The sequence below is a fragment of the Drosophila persimilis genome, unplaced genomic scaffold (assembly GCF_003286085.1).
Source record: "Drosophila persimilis strain 14011-0111.01,24,50 unplaced genomic scaffold, DperRS2 tig00000000-arrow-pilon, whole genome shotgun sequence".
Classification (NCBI taxonomy): Eukaryota; Metazoa; Arthropoda; class Insecta; order Diptera; family Drosophilidae; genus Drosophila; species Drosophila persimilis.
In genome coordinates, this window is record NW_020825288.1 from 24574021 (window position 1) to 24599763 (window position 25743).

Genomic DNA, 25743 nt, shown 5'->3' on the forward strand with positions numbered 1-25743 from the left:
TTTTAATTGAAATCGTTTGTTGGATCGGTCGCTCGGTCAACACACAGCATTGACATCGTCTGCCTTCTGTCCTTTAAAGCCAAATTAGGCTGATTTCCTCGTTCAGCTTAAAGGACAAGGCACAAGCTCTGCTTGTGCCTGGGACTAGGAACAACAATCAAATGCCTCCTAATTGTTTCCGTAAAGATTGACCAGCACTGAGTGGGACAGCAGCAGGACCCGACCAGAGCCACCTGCCACTCGATGGCCGCAAAAATCTAGGGCCAGGCTTTGGCCAGAAAAGCCAGAGGCAACGAAAATTCCATATCTAGGTTCGCTTTGAAGGAAAACGAATTGTGAAATACACTAACAAGTGCATCAGAAGTCGAAATTCTTTGGATATTTCAAAGTGAAAGATTAGTTAATGAGCAAAGAAAACGTACAACATTTATAGCATTGGAAGAGCCTTCATTCTGCAGTTTGCAAGCTTTTAACCGAAATAATTATACCCCCTCCAACGACAGGGTATAATGACATCAGAGGCTGCCCAGGCTCCAGTCACTCCACTGCAGTCTGAGCCCTAAACAGACTGTCCAAGCCCTGCCGAACGCTGACAGAGTCCGAAGTCCGTGTGCTGGGTCACAGACAAAGCCTTCTCCCAAGCGCTGCAACGACTTCGTGAGGAGTCTGTGCCCAGTGTCAATGCGGTTCGAGCAGTGCGTGTGCGGCAGACAATTACATGACCAGCAACCACATGACCTACACTCTTGCAACACCCACTCCCCATCAACCCACCCACCAGCCAGACAGCAATCAAGGCTGATGAGCAGAAGAGGGAGCAAATAGCGAGGAATTGGTGGATGGGGGAAAAGCTTGGTAATTTTCTTAAGTCAAGGTATGGCATTATAGCGTGATGAGCCTCATTCAGCAATGAAAGGCGGTGGTTAGAGGATGGTTAAATGGGTTAGCAGGTGCTTCCATGGGTTAGAGGGAATGTCTGCCCCCATCCGGTGAGGGGTCAGACGGTTAGTGCAATGAAACGGCTTAAATGCTGCTAAATGCTGCAAAATGCTGCATGCCTTCCAAAGCAATAAAAACCTCAAAACTTTTCGCCTACTAAACTAAAAACTTGATTGTTGCAAGGACCCCGACAGGACCGAGCAGGAAATTGTTGACAGGATGTTAGAGGGCGGATGCGATTTAATTTGTATATTCAATGGAGCTCCAAGGCAGTCCCAGACAAGGGACAAGTGGAGTCCTAGTGGAGGAAGATTGTTCTCGAAAAGTTTTGCGCCCAGGCCCAAGGACACTCGGCCTCAGACGGAAGTGTCTGTGCTGTGAGTTCATTTGTTGCAGTTACAGGAAATTATTTAATTATTCGCACTGCCTGGATAAAGGACCCTCCTAGACCCAAAGTATCGCATTCGTCATCTGGCAGGGTAGCACTCAGAGCAAAGGGAGGGGAAATTCATCCAAAATTATGACTTTATATGGTCCTCAGGATATCCTCTGGCCTCAGCATGTGGCGGCGCGTAGCCTCAGCAAGTGGCGACTCCTACCCTCTGATATGCCTGTCCCAGCATGTGGCCCATCAACACCTAATGATGGACACCATCAGCACATCATGGGAGACGATAGTCCTGGGCGCAGGCCAGACCCAGGCCCACCAGCTGGCAATTATGGCAATCCAAAAGTCACGGCACGTCCCTCGGCAGGCAGCTGCTTTCCCCCAAACTGATTTCATAAGAGTCGCTTCCCGCTTCCTGCGGATAAGGAAATTTTCTTTTTGTATTATTCTTTAAAGCCTCACTTAACCACTTGTTGGGTATTTCTTTACATTTGAAAGTCTAGTCTTTGGCAATGGCATATCCGATAAATTAAGTATACGCAGCGTGTTGGATTTTGCTCTGCTGTGGCTATTAATCAATTGCCGCCAGCAGAGTCTGGGTATCGTTAGATATCCAAGTCCAATAACAGCCTAAAATGAGCCTAAATGGTTGTCTATAGGGGGTGGTTCTACAAGTGGTGTCCAGGCAGGTAAATGGGCTTCGGATAGAACTACAATGGACGGCTTCTTATCGCAAACGATGGCAGGGAACGGACTAGGAGGGGTACATCGTTGTGTGGTCCCTTGGTACTGGGCGTCTTCATGGTCACAGAGTTATTTTCCTCTGCTTCCCTTTTTATTCATAGGCCTCCTTGCTTTCTCCTCCTTTATTGTCGTAGGCCTCCCTGCTTCCATTGCTTCCTTCTAATCGTACACCTCCTTGTTTCCGTTTCTACCTGAACCTGTTTCCCCTGCCTTTCTCACAGTAGGCCTCTCCTTCCCTTCCTGATGCTATGCCAATACCAATAAATAAAATGTTGTGGGCGCCTGTTAAAGAAGTCCTGGTTGTAGGTTTACTCGTACTCCATACTTACACAATGTTTTAAATCAATTTATCAGCATGAAGCCCATAAGGAGAGAGGAAATTGTCCTTGCAATGCAATTGTCATAATACAAAAAGTGTTTTTGGGGGGCAACGATGAGCGAACGACTGAAAATGAATGCGGAATAAAGCGACGCCATCTCCATTCCCATCAGTAGTACGGTGTAGAGCGTCATTTGGGTTTATTGATACGACTTTGAAAAGCCAAATGCGCGGCAGAAACACACAGCTTTACAGTTATTACTGAACACCCGATTAAATTCTAATATGAATTTTATCGCCTTGTGCTGTGTAGGTGCCATCGCCAGGCATCGCTCCGAATACTGGCAGACAGTTGGTGGAGCTGTCATTAAAAGCGTTTATTCTGATTATAAGGCGAGAGTGCCAAAATGAGTAATGATTCGTGGGGGAAAGAGAGCAGGATTCACTGGGGTTTTTATTAACGCCTGGCAAGTGGAAAATTTCGTCGAGTTGATAAAGATTGATTGATGGGTTGGTCGGGTTCTTCTTTCACTGTTTTCTCTGCTCTCGTTTCGCAGCAGTTTCTTCCGTGCTTGTTTGTCGGGACAAATTGAGTTGTCATAATTTGAATATCTTCGTCTGGCAGAGAGATTTAAGAAGCTTTAATCAAGCTCCAGCCATGATGCACTCCCCGAATCCGCATCCGTCTGCTGCTTTGTTCTATGTGATATTTTATGGTAGTACTCTCAAAGCTGGGGCATAATAAATTTACATCAAGTAATTACAACGCATGTGGCGGCTGTGGCTGCAGTTAAGCTTTTATTTACTTCCACTCTGCACCACTCTACTACAGCATTTTGGCCGTATCCTGCCTTGTGCAACACCCTGTGCGCGCACACACACAAGCGCATTTAGCGTGTAAACAGTTCACGAGCTAAATTAAATATACTGCAACACAAATACACAAAGCAATGAAATGTAATTTAACACACAAGAAAAAGCCACCTTAACTAGAGATGAGAGCGTGTTTGGGTGGCGAGAACACGCACGAGTCATCCTTCGTCCTGTACAACAAGCCTAGAGAAGACATTTCACGGATAATTTTTTAAATAGGCTTCCACGCTCAGACATGCAACGCTCACGCCCATCTCGACTCCCCCCGAAACCAGATATACGATGTCGCCACCTGTCAACAGAATTTCATAGCTAAGTAACTCCCACCCCACCTCCACAGAGCCCGGGCGCCCATCATAAACAATGAGCAATCAGAGTTATGGTCATGCCTTGCATAACGGATCACATACTCTCTTTGGCCGACGACTCTCCTCTCTCTTCATAATTAGTGCCGCTGTACTGAAGCTATACTTCTCTCTCTTCATGCTGAGTGCCGCTACTAGCACTCCTCCTCTCTCTTCATGCTGATGGGTGCTAAAGGGAGAATACTCCTCTCACGCATAGCACTACCCATTAGACTGAATGAGGCCACTGATTGTGTTGAGTGCTGGTTGATTAACGCAACTATGTTTATGACTACTGAACCCCGCAACCCACCATCACTGCCGTCCGTCGTAGTGCATGTGTGGTCATGCAAATCCATTAAGAGGAGTCTGTCGTCGTACTCCGCCCAACTTCTCGGAATATGCGAATCAAAGGAATATAGCGCTTTCTCACAAAAACAAAACAATGTCAGACATTTGCAATTGTTGCCAACTGTCAGGCCACTTGTCGCTTTCGTTGTCGCTGTCGCTGTCGCTTCTGCTGCTGCTCCTGCTCCTGCTCTTGTAGTTGTAGTTGTACTGCAGCTTTTCTTGCTTTACGGTTTTTTGAGGGGAAATAAAGCAAGCAACTGCAGCCGAAATGGTTTATAGTTGTCTCCTCCCGCTCACACTTGTGCTCTCTGCCCTACTCGCACTTATTCTGCAGCTCCTGAAGTTGCTGCCGACAAGGTAAATTTATACAAGGTTAGCATTGCCCAAAGATCGTTAGAACGATAGTTCCTAGTTTCGATTGAGGTGCATTTCTGCAAGAAAGTTCTGCAAAGTTTCAATGAGAGAGAGGCTTCAGTAGAGGGGGTATTTATGCCACCTTACCTAAATATACCTTGACTGTTAGCTTTCCTTCGGCTTGCTTTATAGCCCGCTCTTTACCGCTATCTCCATAGTCGCTTGTGTTGCCTGGCTTGCTTGTCGCATGCCTTTTTGTCTCAGCTGTTAGCTGCTCTGCCGCCACAAAGAAAAGAGAGTGGGAGTGGGAGTAGAAGAGAGACTCAGTGGGAATGGTTGTTGGTGCAAATGGGAGTGAGCTAGTGGAAGTAATGGTAAATGCTTACAGCTTAAAGCACTCTCTCTGTCTCTCCGAAACACACTGATATTCTAACGTATTCACGTTTGATTCTGAAACTCCTAAGCCCTTTGTCTGTCTCAGGCACAAGTCCATCAACTTTTAAATACTTTCCGCAAATGCATTGAACACTTTCATTGGATTTGAAATACCCTCTAGAATGTGTGAAGGCATATCAGTATCAAGCAAGCGCAGAAATACATAAGGATTCATTGGAATGAAATCGGTAGAACGCGTTGATCCTGTTAATTAAATTCATACATAACATCTGATTAGTTATTTCCGCTCTTCTACTGAAATACCTTCTAATTAATCCTTTCAACTGTTTAAGGGGTACCATGTAGTCTTTTATTGTATATCTTTCCTGTGCGGTGGGTTGACCAAATCCGCTTTCCTCACCAACACACACCAACGCACTTTACTGCTATTAACGGCTACGGAGCATGGGCCATGGAATGCAGATGGAAATGGACTTAAGCCCTAGCAGTTGTCTTAAAGTTGACCCTAGCCTCACGTACTGGTACACACACACACAGTGGTAGGATACATTTCTCTGCTGTGTTATAAATAAATTTATTTCAAATAACTTTTCCTTGTGCTGTGAAGTGCATTTAAGCTTTTGACTCCAGCCTCTCGGACCCACTCTCCACCTCGCTACCAAGTTTCCAGCAAATGCAAAAGTTAGTAAACCACAAGCACACACATTCACCCGAGCCTCCTCTTCCTACCATAGACAGAGAGAGAGGGAAAGGATTCTGACAAAACTTGCACCTGTTTGCATCAAATTACAAGTTGAGTCCGGCACCAGAGCTCCAGGTCAATCTACAGTTGCAGCACCTTTGCTGCAGAAGCAAGCCCAACTTGCCTCCTTGCCTCCACTGACCTCATCTGGCATTTTGTACGGGTAGCATTCGCATATCCCCTGCCTAGAGCCCCTACCTAGAAAACACACACGCACTTTGTTTCTCATTTTCAGTACCAGTACCAGTACCAGTACCAGTGACCGGACAGATCTCTGTGTATATATTAAGTTACACTCAGTGCAAATATAAATATTTAACATTTTCGTACAAATTGTTGAAATTCGGTTTTAAGCTAGAGAGGTCCAGAAATGGCCAGGAAACACGTTTTATGGACAAGTTTGTTGCAAAATATTGTTTTGCATAGGACCCCATGTCAAATAAACGTTTGTCTATCACACAAAGAGAAAGAGAACTATGGGGAAAGAGAAATATAAAGAGAGAGAGAGAGGTGGAATAGAGCAAACAGATAATCAAACAAAGCAAATATACACCAAAAGTTACACAAAACCAAACTTTGGCATCTTATACTTCCATTTCAGTTGGTGTTCTATGCTGTTTTCTTGCCAAGTTAGAGCTTCAAGGATGTGCCAAAGAATATACCAGAAACAAAGGATGAATGTCGACGGAAAACATAGTACCTCTTACATCTACGAGTATTTCAATTTATGGTATTTATTTGAGTAGAAAAGGCATCTTTTTACCCAAAATATTAAGATTTGTTGTCTGTTATAGTAAAAACTACGCTTTTAATTCTTTTCCTAATGCGGAATTCTATTGGCACTTTATTTATAAATTTAGAAAACGATGTGGCCTATATTTTATCGTACAATTAATCCTGTTATCTTTAAATTATGACAGCACTCTTTCAACTACGCCTAAGAGTGTTTACAGAACAAACGACAAACCCATCTAGATCACCATTAAGCCCACATATTTGAGGTCTCTGCGGTAAAAAGGAACACCCTCTCGGCGCTGGAAACCCGAACACCCCCCCACTGTATTTAAAGAGGCTGCATGAAAATACTAAAAACAAAAAAGGAAAACAACGCAAATAACTTTGGCCGCACTCCAAGGTTCTGAGAGTCAAGTGGTGGTAAGCAGAGGCAGAAAGCTTTTGTCGGTCAGCCGCAGGTGATAAAAAGTTGAGAGTGGAGGGCAACCTCAAGCTGCCACGCCACTCCCCCCTGTTGCTGCTGTTGCCACAGCCGCCTGCTGTGGCAACGCCAAACATTTACATTATGTTTAACAATATTTGCGGCTGGTGCTCTCAAGTCCACAAAAAATAAAACAACTACTATTGTTTCGAGCGCCAGATAGTTTCTGTTGCTTTTTGATGCCTTTGACCAATCGCCGAAAAATATTTTGCACCGCACCAAACCGCAGAATCATAAATATTTTATGTTGCGGCTTCCTTTTATTTGATATGGTTCTCTGTTTGCTAAATGTTTTGTTCCACGAATTGTTTCATTTGGCATTGGCCAAATGCTGCGAAGCTAAAGAACGAAACTGAAACAGAAACAGAAATGGAAATTATTCAAATTCTATTCAGCAATGCATTCAGCTTTAATTAGGGAGAGTGCTCTCTCCGGCTAGTGTAATTAGCACCCTGCTGCTGTTGCTGCCACTGTTGCAAGCGAGTGGGGCTGCCGTATCCTAATTCTCGCTATAAAAGGGAAAGATAAGCTCTTACTAACGTTCTCTTTCAGTGTTCTATCGCTCTTTCTATCTGTCTCCTATTCAGACTCCTTTTTGCACACCCTTTTGGTGAGGGTATAAATCTGAATATGAACAGAGGCTATGCCTTCAACAGAAAGCAGCTACAATATAAGGATAGATTAAGATATCTCTAAATATGGAATAGTTCGATTTATGCTTCGTATTCGTAGATTCTTTAAGTTCATACAACATTTAAAATCGGGAATAATTGGGGCATTCTGTAAGGGTATTCGCATCTGCCAATTACTGTACTTCAACCACACCCTTCTTGATTCCTTTGTGGTCGCTCATTAAACAAAGGACATTAAAGTAATCAAGCTCATTGCACTGACCAACACAGAGATAATCCTAAAAGGAGAAGAAGGGGGGAAAGCGAGAGAGGGAGGCAGTTAGAGGAACGGGAGAGTGTTTTTGGAGCACTATTAGAGACCAGACAAGAGACAAGGCCAGGGGCACTCTCTGCACCCAGTTCTCGGGCAGAAGGTTTCGTAACAGTTGATCCCATAGTTTGTCAACTTCGCAATCAATTCAATCGGCAACCAATACAATCATCCGCCTGTCCGACGTTTAAACATCGATTGACCCATCAGCAAGGTAAACCATTGAACTCCGGCTGCAGGTCCTGCCGGACGGCAGTGCAATCGTGCTCCTCCACGCCACTCTGGAGTATGTAGGGGTGGCTGTTGAGGCCTTAATTGTGACAGTCCTTGCAACAATCCTTGGGGGACGTGTTTGGGGCATTGTGCTGAGGCTGCAACGGCAGCAGCAGCTGCAACAGCAGCAGCCATTGTCATTGTTGCAGCTGGCACAGAGCGGAGACAGTTGGCAAGGACAAAGTCGGGGAGTGGCGAGCAGGGGGCGAAACGTTGCAATTACCATGCACCATGCCACATGACGTGCCGTTATGACTGCATCCCTTGCATCTGTCCCCTCGACTCCCCTCTCTGCCTCTCTGTGTGGCACGAAAAGTTCAATATGTAAATATCTGTATGTGTCCGTGTGTCTGTCAACACATCGGCAAACGAAAATGAAACAGTCACCTTGGGAGCCATTGCTGTGGCAACTGTGACATGCACATTTTGTGGGTCACTGGCACGGCAGGAAGAGGAGCACGCGACGCAAATGGGGTGGGAGTGCGGGTGCCCCACAGCTAATGCAAAATTTAAAGCATTCAACTTGAATCCAACAGCGGAACCCCGAACCGGATGCCCAGAAATGCAGCACCGCACACTTGATACAAAAATCCACTTGCTGGCACATGCGTCGAGTGGCAGCGGTGTGGCAGCAAATCATTTGCGAAATTTTGCGAGTGTTTCACGCGTTTTTCCCTGCGTGAAAATGCGCGAAACACACACATTTTCCCCCTGCATTAATTAAGCCAAGAGATGCCACTCAGATATTGTTGCTGTTGCTGCTGCTTCGCACTGCATGTTGCTGCAACATGGCACTGCCATCAGAGTGGTCTCTCCACGGCTCCGCTCCTCTCCCCACAAGCCGACTTAATTAAAGAAAACTTAATTAAATGATAACACAGCAGCGGCCAAATAAGTTATGCCAACTATTTCCAGTACTCCTCTTTCCAGTGTGTGGTGTGTGTGTGTGTGTGTGTGTGGCAGCCTCACAGTGTGTTGATCATATTGTTGCAAAGTAACATGGGGAACAAGGCCAGATATTTCAAAAAATAATTACAGGATGTGCCCAACAGGTACTGCGAGAGAAGCGATGGTATGGTGCAGTGCAGCACCCTTCAACATTTGTCCTCAGTTTTAGTCCCAATTATGGCCTGAATGCCAGCGATTACAGGAGGATGACATAAAAGGCTGAGCTAAAAGTGGTTTCAGAGTCCCCAGTACCCTAGAGATTTTAAAGGAAAGCGAGTATATTAGGCAAGTCAATGATATGTACTGATATGTGTATACTTTGAGCCTTAGCCTGTAGACTCCTGGAAAAACACGTTCCTCTATGTATGTCTAAAAGGTATAGATTTTTCTTATAAAATATATAGTACCATTATCCCCCTCTGTTGCTAATAACTTATCCAAATATTAATCTATTTTTGAATGCTGAGCCTTAATTGGTTATTTGTGCTCTTCTTTGCTGAACAGTTTACTAAGTACTTTATCTGTTCACCCAAATCATGGCCTAATTTCTTTGATTTTCAATGCTTGTTCTATCTATATCTTCTACTGTGTATGGGTGAGACTGTATGTATGGTTCCAGGTTGGACAATCTGAAAAGGGCTGGCAATCGTTCCCAATAGCTGAAGCAGGGACCACAGCACAGCAGTCCCCTCTCTCTGCCACCAGATCTGCCTGCCGACTGCAGTACAAAGAAACCAGACATATTAGCGACCAGAAGCATACATACTCGTACATGTACGGATACATTTGCACGAGTTTGTATGTGAATGGCAGCACTTTTAGATGGCTATACCGAAACGGCTCTATAAGTGTTTATGCAACTGTCCTCCAACCCATTCCTGGGCCTACGAGGAATGGGACTGCCTACCACTCCGCATCTGACCAAGAAAACAGTGACACTTTTCTGCTTGTTATGCCTGTTGTTGCAATTGTTTGCACACACACACACACACACGCACACAGACACGACACTCGTACAGAGACACACATGGATACATGGAGACATCTGCATGCATTATGCCATTGTCTCTGTCAATATTGTTGTTTCGTGGCACTATTCCCACTGTATGTGTGTGTTTCTGTGAATATTTGTGAGTGTATTCGAGTGTGTGAGTGTAGTGAGTGAGTGTATGCAGTCAAGTAAGGCCCCAAAAACATTTGTTGCAGACTTTCAGGCTGCTTCTGCAAATGCAAGTCCTGGTTTTACGAGTACTCGTACTCCTGCCGCCTGCTGGTAATTTGTGGCACACTTTAAAGTGCTCATTTCTGCATTCAAATTAAGTAGGGCAAAGGATAGAATGATACAACACAGACATGTATATGTATACATGTAGCCTTTGCTACAAATAATGATCATTCCGTTAATTATTCACCTCAAGAGTGCCTAAAACTTTCTACCATTTCGGAAAAGACAAGATATTATAACTTTGGATTTGAGTAAATGAACATGAAAAGCAATGACTATCTACATCTTAGCACAATAATTATAATTGGCAATAAATTAGTAGATAATAACGGTATATAAAGTTATTGAAAATGAAGGCCATATATTTGAAATTTGAAAACCATATTAACCTATAACAATTTCCTTAGAGTTTCCCAATCCTAGAGAAACTGCTCACTACTGCAATCTGTTTTCCAAAATTGTCTCCCCAAATTGTGTCACGGCCACTCAATCCCACTCCCTTGCCCTCTCAGGAACGACGACACATGACTTGATGTCAACAGCAGCCAACGTCCGGTTCCGGCGGAACTATGCTCGCGTGCTCCGCTCAACAGACTCGCTTCAATCGTTGTCCTGACTTTACTTCAACTTTTTCGTTGTTTTTGGTATTTTCGGATTGTTGTTCTTGTTGTTTATTGCTCACTGTGGCTATTGCAAGTGCCAATGCAAATATAATTTTATAATTTAATTATTGAACTGCTTCGAATAATCTTGGAGGAGGATTGGCAGTTTTAGGATTGCATTTTTTATACATCGACCTAATAATACTCTATTTACACTCCGGCCTTTTTTTCATGGGATAAGCACAAGGGCCACCACTGCGCCACCGAATACTAAAACTCTGTTTGTTGGCTACTCAGCCTACGCAATGATCCCAATAATTAAATATATGTATTATAGCCAGCGGTGCCAGCAGTAAAGCAAATCACTTTAAACCACTGTACCACATGGTAACACATACCCATATATGTACATATGTATGTTCCCTCACGGCAGCACCTTCCTCTTTCTTTCTTTCTTTCGTCTTCTCTACCGTTCTCTCAATCGAAGCCTCGCTTACTTTGGGGCAAGGGTAATTCGGCCGCCTGCCCTTGAATTCAGTTTCCACCTAGCAATCACACATTGGACATCTATAGCTCTTTAATCCGACACCGTCTTGAAGCGACAAACGCGTCTTTAATCTGACCTCGTCTTGAATCGAGCTAATCATCGAACAGACCATCGCTTTCCTTTAAACTCCGTATATACTATCAGAACATACGTTGCTGCAGAAGCTCAGTAGCTCAACAAACGCATTCTTAAATATGCATGTGTATTTGGATATTGTTTATACAAAAATACGATAGTTTATTATTAAAATTATTAAAAAATGGTGGATAGTGGTTGTGAAAAATACTTCTCGACCTATTCGCATACTTAATAAATATACAACAAAAATTTCGTACAAGTCGGTCGAACTTCTTAGAAGTGAATTGGCCAAGATTGGTCCTTCAGGTGGCAGCCGACCGCGTGAAGCAGGTCCTCTTGAGAAGGTCCCTTTCATACCACACAAGTCGAAGTGCACGGATATTAACCCAATTGATAGCACAGGTTATATATTTAATATTAATAATTTATTATATATTTAATTTACCATATTTGCAGACTTTTTCAAAACAGCACCTCCCTCAGTAATATCCGAATGGGAGTGCTATCGGCCTTCCATCCAAAGCGTCGTCGAAAAAAATCATAAAAATAGACGGAAAACAGATTCCGAAAATAGCATCCGAATCTGCCTATGTTCAACGTCAAATGCTGAAATCAAATTTATGGAAATAAATGAATACCATTTACATAGTTGAACTTTTTATTCATAAAATCCAGCCCCAAAGCGTGACGATAGATTCAGCCCTTATATTCCAATTCTCCAACTGGCCATTATACAAAAACTGTGGAGGATACAGCAACAGGCATTCATTTCAGAGGTGTTTTCAATGTTATTGTCCAGTCCCTTTGCTATCCTCCAATACAGTGCCTTAGGCCAGTTATAGTAAAACGTCTTCTATTGCGGATTGCCAATCGAAAACGAGTGTCGCAGGTTTGTTAGCAGTTGAAGGTCCTGCATTCCATTCAAAAGTTGTCCCTAGAAAATGCGTCTGAGTTCTTCGCAACCATATTAAATTTTAAAAAAGATGCACTTGATAGTTAAATGCGTATTTCTTACCAGGGTCAAAACGTTTCTATATGCTATGTTTTCCAATTACTCCACAATTGCTGGAGACATTGTATCTTGTTTTTGTACAGAAACAAGAACCAAGAACAAATGGCAGCAACGTTGCATCCGCAAAGCCTCTCAGCCGAAAATAAACTTCATTCAGTTGAATGAAGAAGGTTCACAAAACTACAAGAATAAACTATAAGATTTATTTTGGCTTGAGCTCATCGGAACTCAATTTATTGATAAGAATGGAATGATAAAGCTGCCTTCACGACCGATTTGAGCTGAAGATCTTCTCCAAGATGGATCAGAATTTGGTTCAAGATATATGAAAGTATCCCCTGTGGCCAAAGCAAACACTACTGCAACCTATGCTTTTGTAAGGCAATCTTTCTCTATCTTTATGCCTTCTGATAGTTCGTATTTTGTTATGATGACATTATGCGTTCCAGCGAATGACAATCGAATGACCCCGCCCTCTTTTTGGTACAATATTTTAAACTGAAATTCTGTCATGGTGTTTTGGTTTGTTTTCTACTGTAAAAGCTAGATGATATTTTGATTCCTTTTTTCCTGCATTCCATTCCCCATTTTTTTTTTTGCTCCATATAACTGACGTTGGTCGTATCTCCATTTTGCAACATTTTTTTGTGCATTTTGTTTGGGTTTGCTTGTAAATTGCAAATGACGATTTCCACACGCTCTTTCTCTCTTTCCGTTTTTCAACTGACTGTCTCTCTTTCAGTTTTCTCCCCCCTTTTCCACTGCCTGTAACGCATTCTGCAACTGTTTTTTATGGCATGTGGAAATTAGAAAATCATTTTGTATGGCTTTCGAAGGCAGCAGCTCTTTTTTCTGTTGAAGCATTCCGTTGTTGTTGGCTGTTGGCTGAACTTTGCATAAATAGTTTCAAAAGCATTACGCACACACAGCGCACACGCATATAGCACACACACACGCACACTCAAACATATACACAGATGCCAAATTAAACTTCCTGGCTGTCCAAATGGAAAACTTTACACAAATGTGTACAATTCGCATTTATTTTAATGCATAAATTTGTCACCCAACCTCGTACTCGTACTCGTACTTATCCCTGCTTCTGTTTCTTGTTCCTGGTTCTGGAAAGACCCTCCATTAAATCAGAAACAAATTTCGTCGTGCTCCACTAGTGGAAGTGAATGTTATACAAATTGATTTTTGATAAGCGACCCCAAGAAAACAGGCGCCCCCATCCGTAGAGAGAGGGAGAGCAAACGAGAGACACGAACAGGAGAAGAGATTAAATCCCAATAAACGGACAAAACAAAGCACAACAAACGAGACAGGTTTCGAGAGGCAGAAATCGTAGATACCCTTAAAGAACATTTTTCTGATGGTATCTATAGGTATAGCTCTGATATCCTCAATCGATTGTTGTCAACATTGTTTACAAATTAGGTTTCCCAAAGTGATAGTCAACCATCATCTGAATAAAAAGAGATACACGCAGGAAGAACTTGGGCTCAGATATAGATTACGAATCCGTGTATATACCTAAAAACACTTCCTATTCTGCCTACAAGGCTCTCGTAAGTATCATAGTACCCCTCCCTCCTTAAGAGTATTCCAAAAACAAGGCGAAAGTAAGTCAAAGTAGGGGCAAAAGCATAGGAAAATATATGACAACCACAAAGATAATGTTGGCAAACTTTTATAAGCAACAACATGGCGCTATCTGTATAGAGGGAGGGGTGGGTATTTGGGGTAGGGGTAGCTCGAGGTGATGGCAAGTTCATAATGAAAATGCGTTTTCATAGAGAACTTTTCCCGCTGGCGGCGCAATGGAAAACGTTGATTGATTTTGTGTTGGCCTTCGTTGACAGACAGCTGACAGTCCTTGCGGGAGGGAGGTAGTATGCCATGACTTATGGTTCCGCCTTCCTCGTGGTTGTGGCTATTGCTTAATTAAAGTGGTAGCACGATGGATGGACGGACTGGTACTCATTATCAGCACTTAATCAATCTAAAGAAGTTGAAAGCGTTTGTCTAGAATGAAAAGTGGTAAGGATTGACATCAAGCGATATAAATAGATGTCATATCATCAAGAATTCAACAACTTTCACAATTAAATTGGCTCTCAAAGACCCCTCATTGTTTACATGTATAGGGAAATATATAGGGATCACACCGATCCATAGAGTCCATCCCCTTTTGGTTATGCAAATATTATTCTTAATTTGCTTCACAAACCGCCAGATTCCGATGGCTGTGCGATGATACAGGTGTGCGCCGCATCCGTATCCGGGCATGAAACCAACATTGCCGTGGCCGTCGGAGCAAAAACAAATCACAGGCACTGTTTGAAACGGAAAAGTTTTTAATGAGTTGCGACAGGGCCACAACCAGAGGGCGAAAGATGTGCCGGCAGGCAGCACTCACTTGCGGGCGCTTTTTTCCAATAATTTAACGCGCGTTGCGTATACGCAGCGTAAACGTAGCCCAAAACGCAACCGCACATGCCACTTGCTGCACAATCCAATCAAAAGTTTACAATTTACGCTCGAAATGTTGCGCCTGGAACGCGACACACATTGATAGGCGTCCACCCCCGTCCGTCCGCCCACGGCATCAGTATCTCTTACAGACAGACAGTCTCCCTATTGCTCTGTTTCTCCGTCTCTCTATAGCTCAGTAAGTGAGTGCAGGGCGTACAAAAAATGTATTCATCGCTTTAAATACTTTTCGTGCATGTATGTGCGGGAAAAAGTTTTTCCGTCTAGGCCCGGCTGTGAAGCGTGTCAAAGCCGCTTAGCAGCCTCAACGGGAAAGCGGAAAACCCCAAAAGAAAAGCTCATGCCACAGCACAGCAATCTCCGTTCCGAGTGCCCAGTGTATTCATTTTCTTTGATGATTATGATTTAAGATAATTGCAGGCCCCTCCCCGCTTGTACATCTTTATATATACATATATACATCTTGATATGTGGATACACATGTTTTTACACTCAATTACAATTTACTTAACTCTGCAGCAGTTTTATTATGCAAAATGTTCGAAGTAGCAGGAGAGAAAGGGAGAAAGGAGAGTGGTAGTCCAGAAGACACATACAATCAGGGACCTTTGACCTGGACATCGGGAAAGGGTTCATGGGGCTATCCAGGCCAATAATTAATTACTTTCACATGCACAAAGGCGGATGTCGAGTATTGATACGGTTGTAAGGGCATACAGCATGAGGATATGAGTGTGTGCATTCGAATGGTAATCAGAGTCCTGCGAGACCCATGGAGAAATTTTGGATAGTAGGAGATCACCCTCTAACGGTCGATGGATGCCACAAACCCCCACTTAGGTATTCATTGCACACGACAGCTGCAGCAACGAAGCTCCGGCCAAGTGGCAGACACGCCTCCTTTGGAAACGCGAAGCCCGGTTGTATTGCCTCTCTGTGGCCGCCGCTGACGCTCCTTGGCAACTGCTGGTAGCGACATCGTGGCGCAACTGCAACTCTATTAGGATCCATCAATGTCAGCCAATTTATGCGCATATTAAAAATGCGGTCTGCCGATGACAAACACAGGACGATAGCACACACGCAAGGATGGTAGCTAGGATGGTTGCTAGAGCCCATATATAGAGCCCGGTATAGGGACGTGAACTACTGGCGTCACGACGCACGTGGCGCGTACAATGGCAAACATATGACGATGCGCAAAATTGAGGAACAAGTCGCAAACGTGACAAAAGCAGAAGCTGCACACAGAAGCAGAAACCGAAAGACGCACATGGAGCACTCCGAAGCACACTGAACAAAAATAGAATGGACTGCATTGAAGGAAAGGAGGGTTCTACTGAAAAAGGCAGGAAAGCAGGTGCCTCGCTTAACGTTGGGAGTGGAAATTTACTCTTAAAGAATAGCCGTGCTACAGTGAAATTTATCTTATTGAATCTTTGTTTTATGAACAAAATTAAAAGTAAGGAAAGTTGGTTATTTTCTTGAAAATACATATAGTAACTTTCTGAGAAGGATATATCGGAAAGACATCGATCTCTTGGCTCTTTGAATCGATCCATCATTTCACTCATAAACATAACTTTTTATCAACAAAAGTTGTTCAATTTATATCTCTTTTTTTGTGGATAACAAACTAGTTTTTCCAAGTGACAGAAGTACATACATATATCTAGAGCTTTGGCTACATAAAATGTAACTTTAATGCAGTTCAGTCAAGAAGAGAACGAGGTGGAAAGATGGGCCGCCACTGATGCGATTAGTGTGGGGGGGGGGGGGGTGGTGGTTGTGGGGGCATGCTCCCGCCCACAGGAGCAGAGGAAGCACACTCCGATGCCAATTATGACAAATGCATAGAATCGAGTTGAACTGAATATCCTTATCAACGAACGCACCAGGTACACCAGTCGAATGGGTATTTCCCCCTCGGCTTATCGCCGAGGAACAGGTGTGAGAGTCCATTTGTGTGTGGATTTGTTATGGGATCCCCTCCCCCTCGGACAGGAGCACTAGCAATGCTCCACAGAGGTTGAAACTAGACAAAATTTAAACTTAATTTGCTCCAGCAGCGCCACAGGGTTTCATTTTAAAGATTATAAATTCTACTGGTCAAAGGACCAGCTCAGCCAGAGATAGTACAAGATTGACCAGGAGCCACCACAGCACACATCAAAATGCAATTCATTAACTTTATAACCTCAGAAATGAGTTGACCGCAGACCAATAAAACCAGAATGAAATATTTACCAAAAGGTTGGATCTTGCTTGTCGCCAATGCAGCCAATTGAAGCTATGGAAGTCAAGCTGTGACATTCTGTACAAATACATATCCAAACGAATATATGTACAAGTGTATATAAGGATTTGTATGTGTGAATGTGGTGAGCCTTTTGGGTTTCGTTGAACGAGAAAGCAGAGAGAAACCATTGAAGGGAGACCATGTGAAAACTGGAACTGACACAATAAGGATGATTATGGCAAGACCATAGAATAATTATTAATTCCAATCAATTTTATCCACCCACTTACACACTACGCCAACGGATGCGTATACGTTTACGTATAGAAAGGAACATAAATTTCGATCGATTGCATTTAAATTGCAATTTGTGGGGAGGCCACAAGATGCAAACCAAAGATTTATTTCAGGAGATAGGAAAAGTCATTGGCTGTAATATTTAAAGAGTTCTCAATAATATGATAGCCAAGGAAAACAATTTGTGTATTAAGATAAGAAGGCTAATAAAGTGTGCATGGATAGGAAGTATTAAGAAGAAATTTTAACAATTTTATTGCCCGTTACAAATTACACTATGCCACAGCATTTTTAACTTAATTTCTTTAAGGATGATTCAAAATCGATTACTGCTTAACTATGCGATAGCTTGATTAGCTTTACGATAACTGTGTAGATCGTTAGCTAAACTTACTCCAAGGCAATTCCGTATCAATTCTAGAATCTTTAATAGCAAAACGGCATTGTTAGCTCCATTTTGGTAGTTTATCTCGTTGTAATAGACCATGTTCGACTCAAGCTTTATTCTATGTACTCGTACATAGATTGTTAGGCATCGAACCTTCGATTGTGTGCTACCCATAAATATGTAACGCACTGTCTGTAGCTGGCATGGGACTGCAGAGCTCTTTAATTTATGCAAATTTGACCCACAGTCAGGCTATGGGGGCTGTGTGTACTTCCCATTGTATTTGCCCCCCCACAAAATGCATTGTTCCATTCACATATACGAGTCTCCCCCATACATACACATATGTGTATGTGTGTTATGTTTGTTCTTGTTTAATATTTAAACAATCATTTGCTGTTCCGTCTCTCCTCCACAGCGAGAGGCTGCCATGGAGGACATGTCTGTGCTGAAATTTGGGTCATGGCGAGAGCATTTGTTATGATTATTATTAACCCTGTTGCTGTTGCTGTTGCTGTTGCTGTTACGAGCAGCAGCAGCAGCAGCTCTCAGCTCCCAGCCTGGGTATTAGGCTAATTTTGTTGTATATATTTCACACAATTGAAGTTTGTCAGCTTAGGATCTAGTGAGCTGTCGATCTACAAAAATTACATACCCCAGAGGCCCAATGGACAACAGTGCGTATGGGCAATGTAAGAGCCATTAAAGAATTAATCTTTTGGTTTGCTTTCGGTTCGGTTGCATGGCTCATTGAGCCCACACTCACTCGTAAGTAATTCCATTCCGACTCATTATCTCATTTGATTTGATTTGTCGTTAATCAAAACATAACAAAGCTGCACACACAGCTCCAGCGACTGTCAAAGACAGGCCAGACATGTCCTATATATAGACGTATGTACATATGTGTCTGCCTGTCTGTTTGTTAAAGACAAACAGAGTACCTCCAGCTGGCGGTGTGGCCTCCCCTTGTGCACAAACTTTCCACTTTGCAATTTTCACGCACAAAATTACACAAATCAGTGGACAAAAATCAGCAAACATTTGCCAAATATTAACCAAATTATTTAAGTACGAGAAAAACGCATTTAACATTGCTTTGCCAACAATTCCGAGCCTGGGAAAACTCTCCGTTCCACGTAAAACGCCAATAAACTGCGAGCGTCAAAGTTTTTCCGCTGAAAAAAAGTTGGAAAAGTTGAAGGCGCCTGTGAGGGTGGGTGGAAAAGTGGAATTTTCGACACATATTTTGGGTGCGTGCTCATGTGGGAGTTTTGACATCAAACTAAATGCAGGTGCTGCGCAGAGGAAAAATAAACTCAAATTTCATTGCCTAAAATATTATTTTTCAGCTTAGATTTCTATTCTTTTAGGCCTCCAAAATATCCCCCTTTCAACGAGTCATTCCGCATCATCCGCCTATCAGTTGATATTTCCCACAGCTCAAGTTAAATTAAGTTTATTATGTTTTTGGAGCCGAGGGTACGGATACCCCAAGCATGTGTGTGCTGCCAAGGAAAGTGGCACATTGCCAGCAGAGGGCAATGGCAGCGGCAACGGACAAAAAAAAAAGGAAAATATAGAGGGAAAAAATACCATGGAGAAGTAGAATACACATCGCGGCCTTATCATTGCACATTTCACTGTTGGTGTAACAATTACGCCAAAGCCAACAACAACATTTGGCAAACATTCAAAAATGCCAGTAGCCAAAATATACAGACACCACACACACACACACACACACACACACACAGACCCCATCTATGGAGGAGAGCAGAACCCCACTGCTTCCGACGCCCTGTTTTCCTGCTACAAATGTTTTTGATAATATGCAACAATGCAACAAACTAACCAACGAAAGCTTTTACTGTACACACATACATATCTACACATTTACGTACATATGTATATGTGTTCAGGTATACATATATTCATACATAATTGCTTTGTTTACTGGGGTTTTTGTGGAGACATAAGGTTTTCGGGCAGGAAATTGGCACACAGACCCCTTCCTTTTTTAGTCTCAAACCTCTCTCTCTCTGTCTCGCTTGCTCTCGCTATGGATAAACCCAACGAATGGGGTCGCCACCGAAATGCAAAACGGAAACCCAAGGACCTTGCCCCACAGCCAGAAGGCGCTGCGGCTTTGCATATACTCGTTCTCGTACGTATCTCCATCTCCCCTATATACACATGTACGCGGATTAATCTGCATAGGCATTAGCCGCAAATAACTAGAGTTTAAGAAAAAGCGAAAGCTAGACATTCTCACAGGAAAAATATGTACATACTCGTACCTTTGTTTAATGTTCGAAAAAATTAAAATACATTCTATTCGCAATTACTATTATCGTTAAGTGCTATTTGGTAGTGGCTTTAATTTTATCCGCATTCTTTATGCACTTGGTATTATTGTTGTTAGTATTCTTGAACATTTTCATATCAATTTTACAATTCCATGGATATTTTTTCTTAAGTGATCTGTGCCGTATTTCTACCCCGTTTTTTTACTTTAATTTTTGTAACTTTAGAAATTCTTTCAATCAAACCTATGGTATTTTGAAGTTTGGTATTTTAAATCTTTCCTATAAGTGCCGTATTATTATTTTTACAAAATGTTTTATTATTGTTTATTGATTATTTATTATTATTATTTACTTTACTATTAGTTATTATTATTATTATTTTCAAAATTTGTTTAAATATTATTATGTAAGAAAAGAAGAGTTATTCGTTCTTGAAGGTAACAATTAGTATATGTTCATGTTATCGTAAAATAAGGCTCAACTAATGACTTTGGAACGTAATTTATATGATATACAAACTTAAACACAAAGTCAATCAATACAAATTTCAACGGCAGCTCCCAGAAACAAATTCACCTTTAAATATTTCTAAAATAAACAAAAACTGAAGCTTTGAATAGGAAAACTTTAAAACAAAGTCAATCAATACAAAATTTCAATGGCAGCTCCCAGAAACAAATTCACCTTTAAATATTTCTAAAATAAACAAAAACTGAAGCTTTGAATAGGAAAACTTAAAAACAAAGTCAATCAATACAAATTTCAATGGCAGCTCCCAGAAACAAATTCACCTTTAAATATTTCTAAAATAAACAAAAACTGAAGCTTTGAATTGGAAAATAGGATTACATTAAAATTGCATAATAAGAGCTATATTTGAAACTTAAATAAGTGCAGTCCACTCTTAAGTATTGGCCCCATTTCGCTTACCTTGACAACCAGTCAAACATATGTACATGCTCGTATGTATGTTTTTTCATAACATACATATTTAATATTGAAAACAAAATCAATGAATAATTTGCCAGCTATAGTATGTATGTATGAATTTTTGTTTCTGAGTTTTTGTTTTGTTTTTTGTGCCAAAACCTGTTCTATGCATAAACATTTGGAAAATGGAAATAATAGAAGCTTTTCCAGTGGCAAAAACAAAAAACTTTAAGTGGCAAATAGAAATGCATTAAAATTGCATACCGCTGACAGCCTGAGGGGGCGGCGACTGCAACAACAATTTATTAAATTAATTTTGGTTTAACATTACAAATGCCATTAAGGAGTGAAAAATTGTGCGTAGCGTGGGATAAATTTAAAATGCTAATTGCATTTGAGAATAAATCTCATATGGCCATATATTTCAGGGACGTACACGGACATGGACACAGCCCCCCGCACACACACACAAACACATCTGAACGGAAACTTTGTATGCTCGTATAAATGCTCTTCATTAACGTTGCTGTATGGAATAGTAATGTAAATTTCATTAGGAATGCGATACGCAAATGAGGTCAAATAGTCAGAGTCCAGTATCCTTCCAGCCCGGGAATCGGAGTCAGAGTGAGAGCTAGAGTGTTTCTCCATTTGATCCACATCATCAGCATTTGGCTGTCATCCCACTCTCTTTGCTTCGTTGAATTGCATTTAATTGCAACATACTAGGAGTGTTTTCCCAAGGAAAAAGGGATAAAAAAAGCAAAAGATGGAATAAGTAAGCAAATGGAAAACAATGCCAGCCAGCAACTCTGGCATTCTTTGAGAGCTGCAAAACAGTTGATCCGAAACTACCAGTCGCATCCGCACTCAGAACTCAGGCTGGGTGTCAGTTTCAAAAGAAGAAATAGGAATCCATCCGTATGGGTTGCAGTCAGGGGATATGGGGGATGTTTGTGTGTAAACAGGCAATAGGCAAAAACCAAAGCTAAAATACAGACACTGGTCCAGAGGCAAAGAAAGGATGAGCGACAGAGCGACAGTGTTTCTTTGTCTTACACAAAAAAAAACATAACCACAAAAATAGAGAGCACAAGACAGAGATTCGAGCCTTGGCATACCCTTGAATACTAATAAAAGGTAAATGCATACAATGTTTAGAAATTGAGCATCTATTTCTTGTAGGGTTGACTGGACCAGTGGAGGATATTTACACTCGTACACCATTTCATTCACTTTTATTCTACATACTCGTATACGTAGCAACATTACGCTTGACTGATACCTTTTTAGAGGGTGCGAATCAGCAGGAAATGAAAGACAATCCTTACTCTTGCTCGTATAGTGTTTCCCTATCTTACCAGCTCCATCTCTCACATACCGCTTCTTTTCTAGTCTCGTGTTTGTTGCATGTCAAGTTAAATGCTGTCACTGCACAAAGGCACACTCGTATCCAGATGTGCTATAAAGATGACTGGATTTGATACTGTTCTACTATGAACCACATAAAGTGCACATGGCTATGTGTGTGTGCGGCTGATCTACTGAAGTGTGCCAAATGAATTTCCGTAGAGCAATATTACATTGTATAATAGATTTAGGATAAAGATAATTCTGAAATAAGTAATAGTATTACTTGAAATGTTGTTTATGCTCTAAAGAAATTCATTAAAGATCCTGATAGATCCAAGAAATACTTACATGATAAGATAAGGCTTTTCAAAAGATATAAAGTTTCCCAAGAAAATTCCAGCCAAAGATCCTATCCGCCTAGAGAACATTTCTTATTCGACCCATGTCCATTCGAAGACTCATTTGGGGTCGTACTAATCGCTGACATTTGTGAGCAGAAGATATAGCAGAGTAGGGAGCACTGTGTAGCCCATTAATTGGGGGAGTCATCGATTTCGACTTAGGCTCAATTAGACACGCCCCCTGAATGACCAACTGTAACGGTTCACAACGCACTAATTGAGAGATGCTCGCTCGCCTCCGTGCATGGCAATCAAAGAGGCGTGGCACTTGTCAAGTGTGTGGCAACAGTAAATTATTAAATCATCGATGTCCAGGTCGGGCTCTACCCCATTTTGGGGGTATATATAAGAGCGGAAACACAGTAATGACTGCAATCACAATGGAAGGTCCCGCGAAAACACCATCAACAGTGGAGAAAGCGGAAAAGTCGGAACCCATTACAACGGAAAGGTTCTTAAGGTATGCAAACATATTTTACCTGTCCATAGGAATGGAGGCCTACGACCATCAGGGGCGCCGAAAGATGATCGAGCTCATTCTCCGCTGTATATTTATCGCACTCATCTTGAACCTGAATGCCGTGCTCCTTTCCGAATTGATTTATGTATTCCTGGCGATTGGAAAGGGCACAAACTTCCTGGAGGCCACGATGAATCTATCTTTCATTGGCTTCGTGATCGTTGGGGATCTCAAGGTGTGGCACATCTGGCGGAAGAGGGATCAACTCACCAATGTCGTGCGGGAGATGGAGAAGCTGCATCCCAAGGAGGAGCATCACCAGAAGGCCTACGACGTGGAAAGTCATCTGAGTGGGTATAGTCGCTACAGCAAGTTCTACTTCGGCATGCACCTGGTGCTGATCTGGACGTACAACCTCTACTGGGCCGTCTACTATCTCGTCTGCGATTTCTGGTTGGGCATACGCCATTTCGTGAGGATGCTCCCCTACTACTGCTGGGTTCCATGGGACTGGAGCACCAACTCCAGCTACTATCTGATGTACGTGTCCCAGAATATGGCGGGACAGACGTGTCTTTCAGGACAACTGGCCGCCGATCTGATGATGTGCGCTCTCGTCACTCTGCTGGTGATGCACTTCATTCGCCTGGGCCGTGGCATCGAGGAGCATGTGGCTGGGTTACTAACACCGCAACAGGATCTGGAGTTCCTTCAGGCAGCTGTCGTCTACCATCAGCGGCTCCTGCAGCTTTGCCACAACATCAACGAGATCTTTGGCGTGTCACTGCTCTGCAATTTCGTGTCCTCTGCATTTATCATCTGCTTTGTGGGCTTCCAGATGACAATTGGTGGAAAGATCGATAATCTAGTGATGCTTGTACTCTTTCTGTTCTGTGCCTTGGTACAGGTCTTTATGATCACCACCTACGCACAGCGATTGCTTGATGCGGTGAGTGGGGAAAGGTTTCATTTACTCTTCTTCAGGTCTTACCCTTACCTTTCTTTGCAGAGCGAGCACATAGGTGAAGCTGTCTACAATCACGACTGGTTCCAGGCAGACCTTCATTATCGGAAAATGCTGATTTTTATGGTAAGGCGATCCCAACAGGCTAGTCGCCTAAAGGCCACCATATTTCTCAATGTATCGCTGGTCACAGTCTCAGATGTAAGTTTTGGACTGCAAAATGTCTTAGCATCAAGTTGATTCCCTTTCTTTCAGCTCCTACAATTATCCTACAAATTCTTTGCCCTTTTGCGGACAATGTATGTGAAGTAGTTCAGTCAGACCAAAGACAATATAAATAGCGAGATGAGTAACGTCTCTCGTGTGACTCATGTGGCAGCAGCAAGCATCTTAGCTATGACTGCCTCTATGTGTTAGGCCGGCCGTCGAAACATACCCTTTAGTTTAGTACATTTCTCCTTGGTCAAACTTCCTTGGGAGAGTGTGAGGACTGATGCCCCCACTAAGCAGCATGTGGCAGTGACAATACGAGCATGGAAGCGGAATCCACCAAATCATCGTTCGGCAATAACTTACGCGAATTGCCGCAAAGAGTTGTGGCTTCTAATTAAACTAAACCGAGTAGACGGGTGGCAATGAGTAGCGCGAATCGGACTTAACATGGCAACGTAAATGGGGAATCGAAGAGCGGTCATTTAACCACAGAAGCAATGATTAATTATCGGCATTTCGTCTGCACAAAGCACAGAGCAAGGGGGGGGGGGGGGGGGGGGAATGCAGGACAAAGCTTTGGCACTGCTCTAAAATTAGCGCAGGTCCCACCTTGCCCTTTAGTCGCTCTCCATCACGGTTTGACCCCATCTCTTGCTTCTCTCTCTCCGCAGCTCTGACCCCACCTCTTGCTCGGCTTGAACCTGCGATTCACCTTGCACAATCGCTCATTGGTTTTCCTCCTCGTTGCCAATTTAATTAAAGATTTCCCAGTCCAACCTATGCATGAAAATTGCTTCCATCAAATCAGGGCTGTAGCTGCAAGGGGGAGTTCCACGATTCTGTGGTTCATTGGATCTGGTTCAGCTCATGGATCAAATTAGAGCTCAAAAAGCTCTACAATTTTGTAGAAATTTTGTTTTTTTCGATGAGCGAAACAAATAGAAGAACTCAACTATTTTTGAGCTAGTGGTTCACATCCTCTCTACTTTCATACCTGTTCCACCTAACGTGTCTCATACATTAATTTATGAGTGACTTAACTGTGATTCTTTGACGCATTCCATCAGTGAACTATCCCAATTGAATTCCTCTAATATTCCTATTGCCTTTCCCTCCCTGCTTTCAAGTCAATCATTTTACAGGCATTTAGGCAGGGCGCCCGAACTTATGCAGCACACAAAAGTGATTGCAAATATCTTTCTCTGCCTGTGAAGTGGCTGGGCTGGCAAATTGCAATTTTTTTTATGAATATTTAATTGAAAAGTTGACACAAACAGACAACAGGGGCGTCGGAAGAGCGAAGGGAAGGATGTCCGTTGAGGCTAATTACATTTCTACGGCTGTCCTGCCGGACGAGAGAAATGATAGTAGCTGGGCGGTGGTGGAAACCTGCCCTGCGT

At 42.5% G+C, this 25743-nt stretch overlaps 1 protein-coding gene across 1 annotated transcript; it reads left to right on the forward strand.

Moving 5' to 3' along the window:
- The first annotated feature begins 1499 nt into the window (after window positions 1–1499).
- Window positions 1500–24848, forward strand: LOC6591576 (putative odorant receptor 85d). Its single transcript, XM_002017369.2, is given in 5 exon segments — window positions 1500–1672; window positions 19087–19214; window positions 23118–24115; window positions 24176–24331; window positions 24386–24848. Coding segments are annotated over 5 exon segments (1512 nt in total). The 3' UTR covers window positions 24443–24848.
- The last annotated feature ends 895 nt before the right edge of the window (window positions 24849–25743 follow it).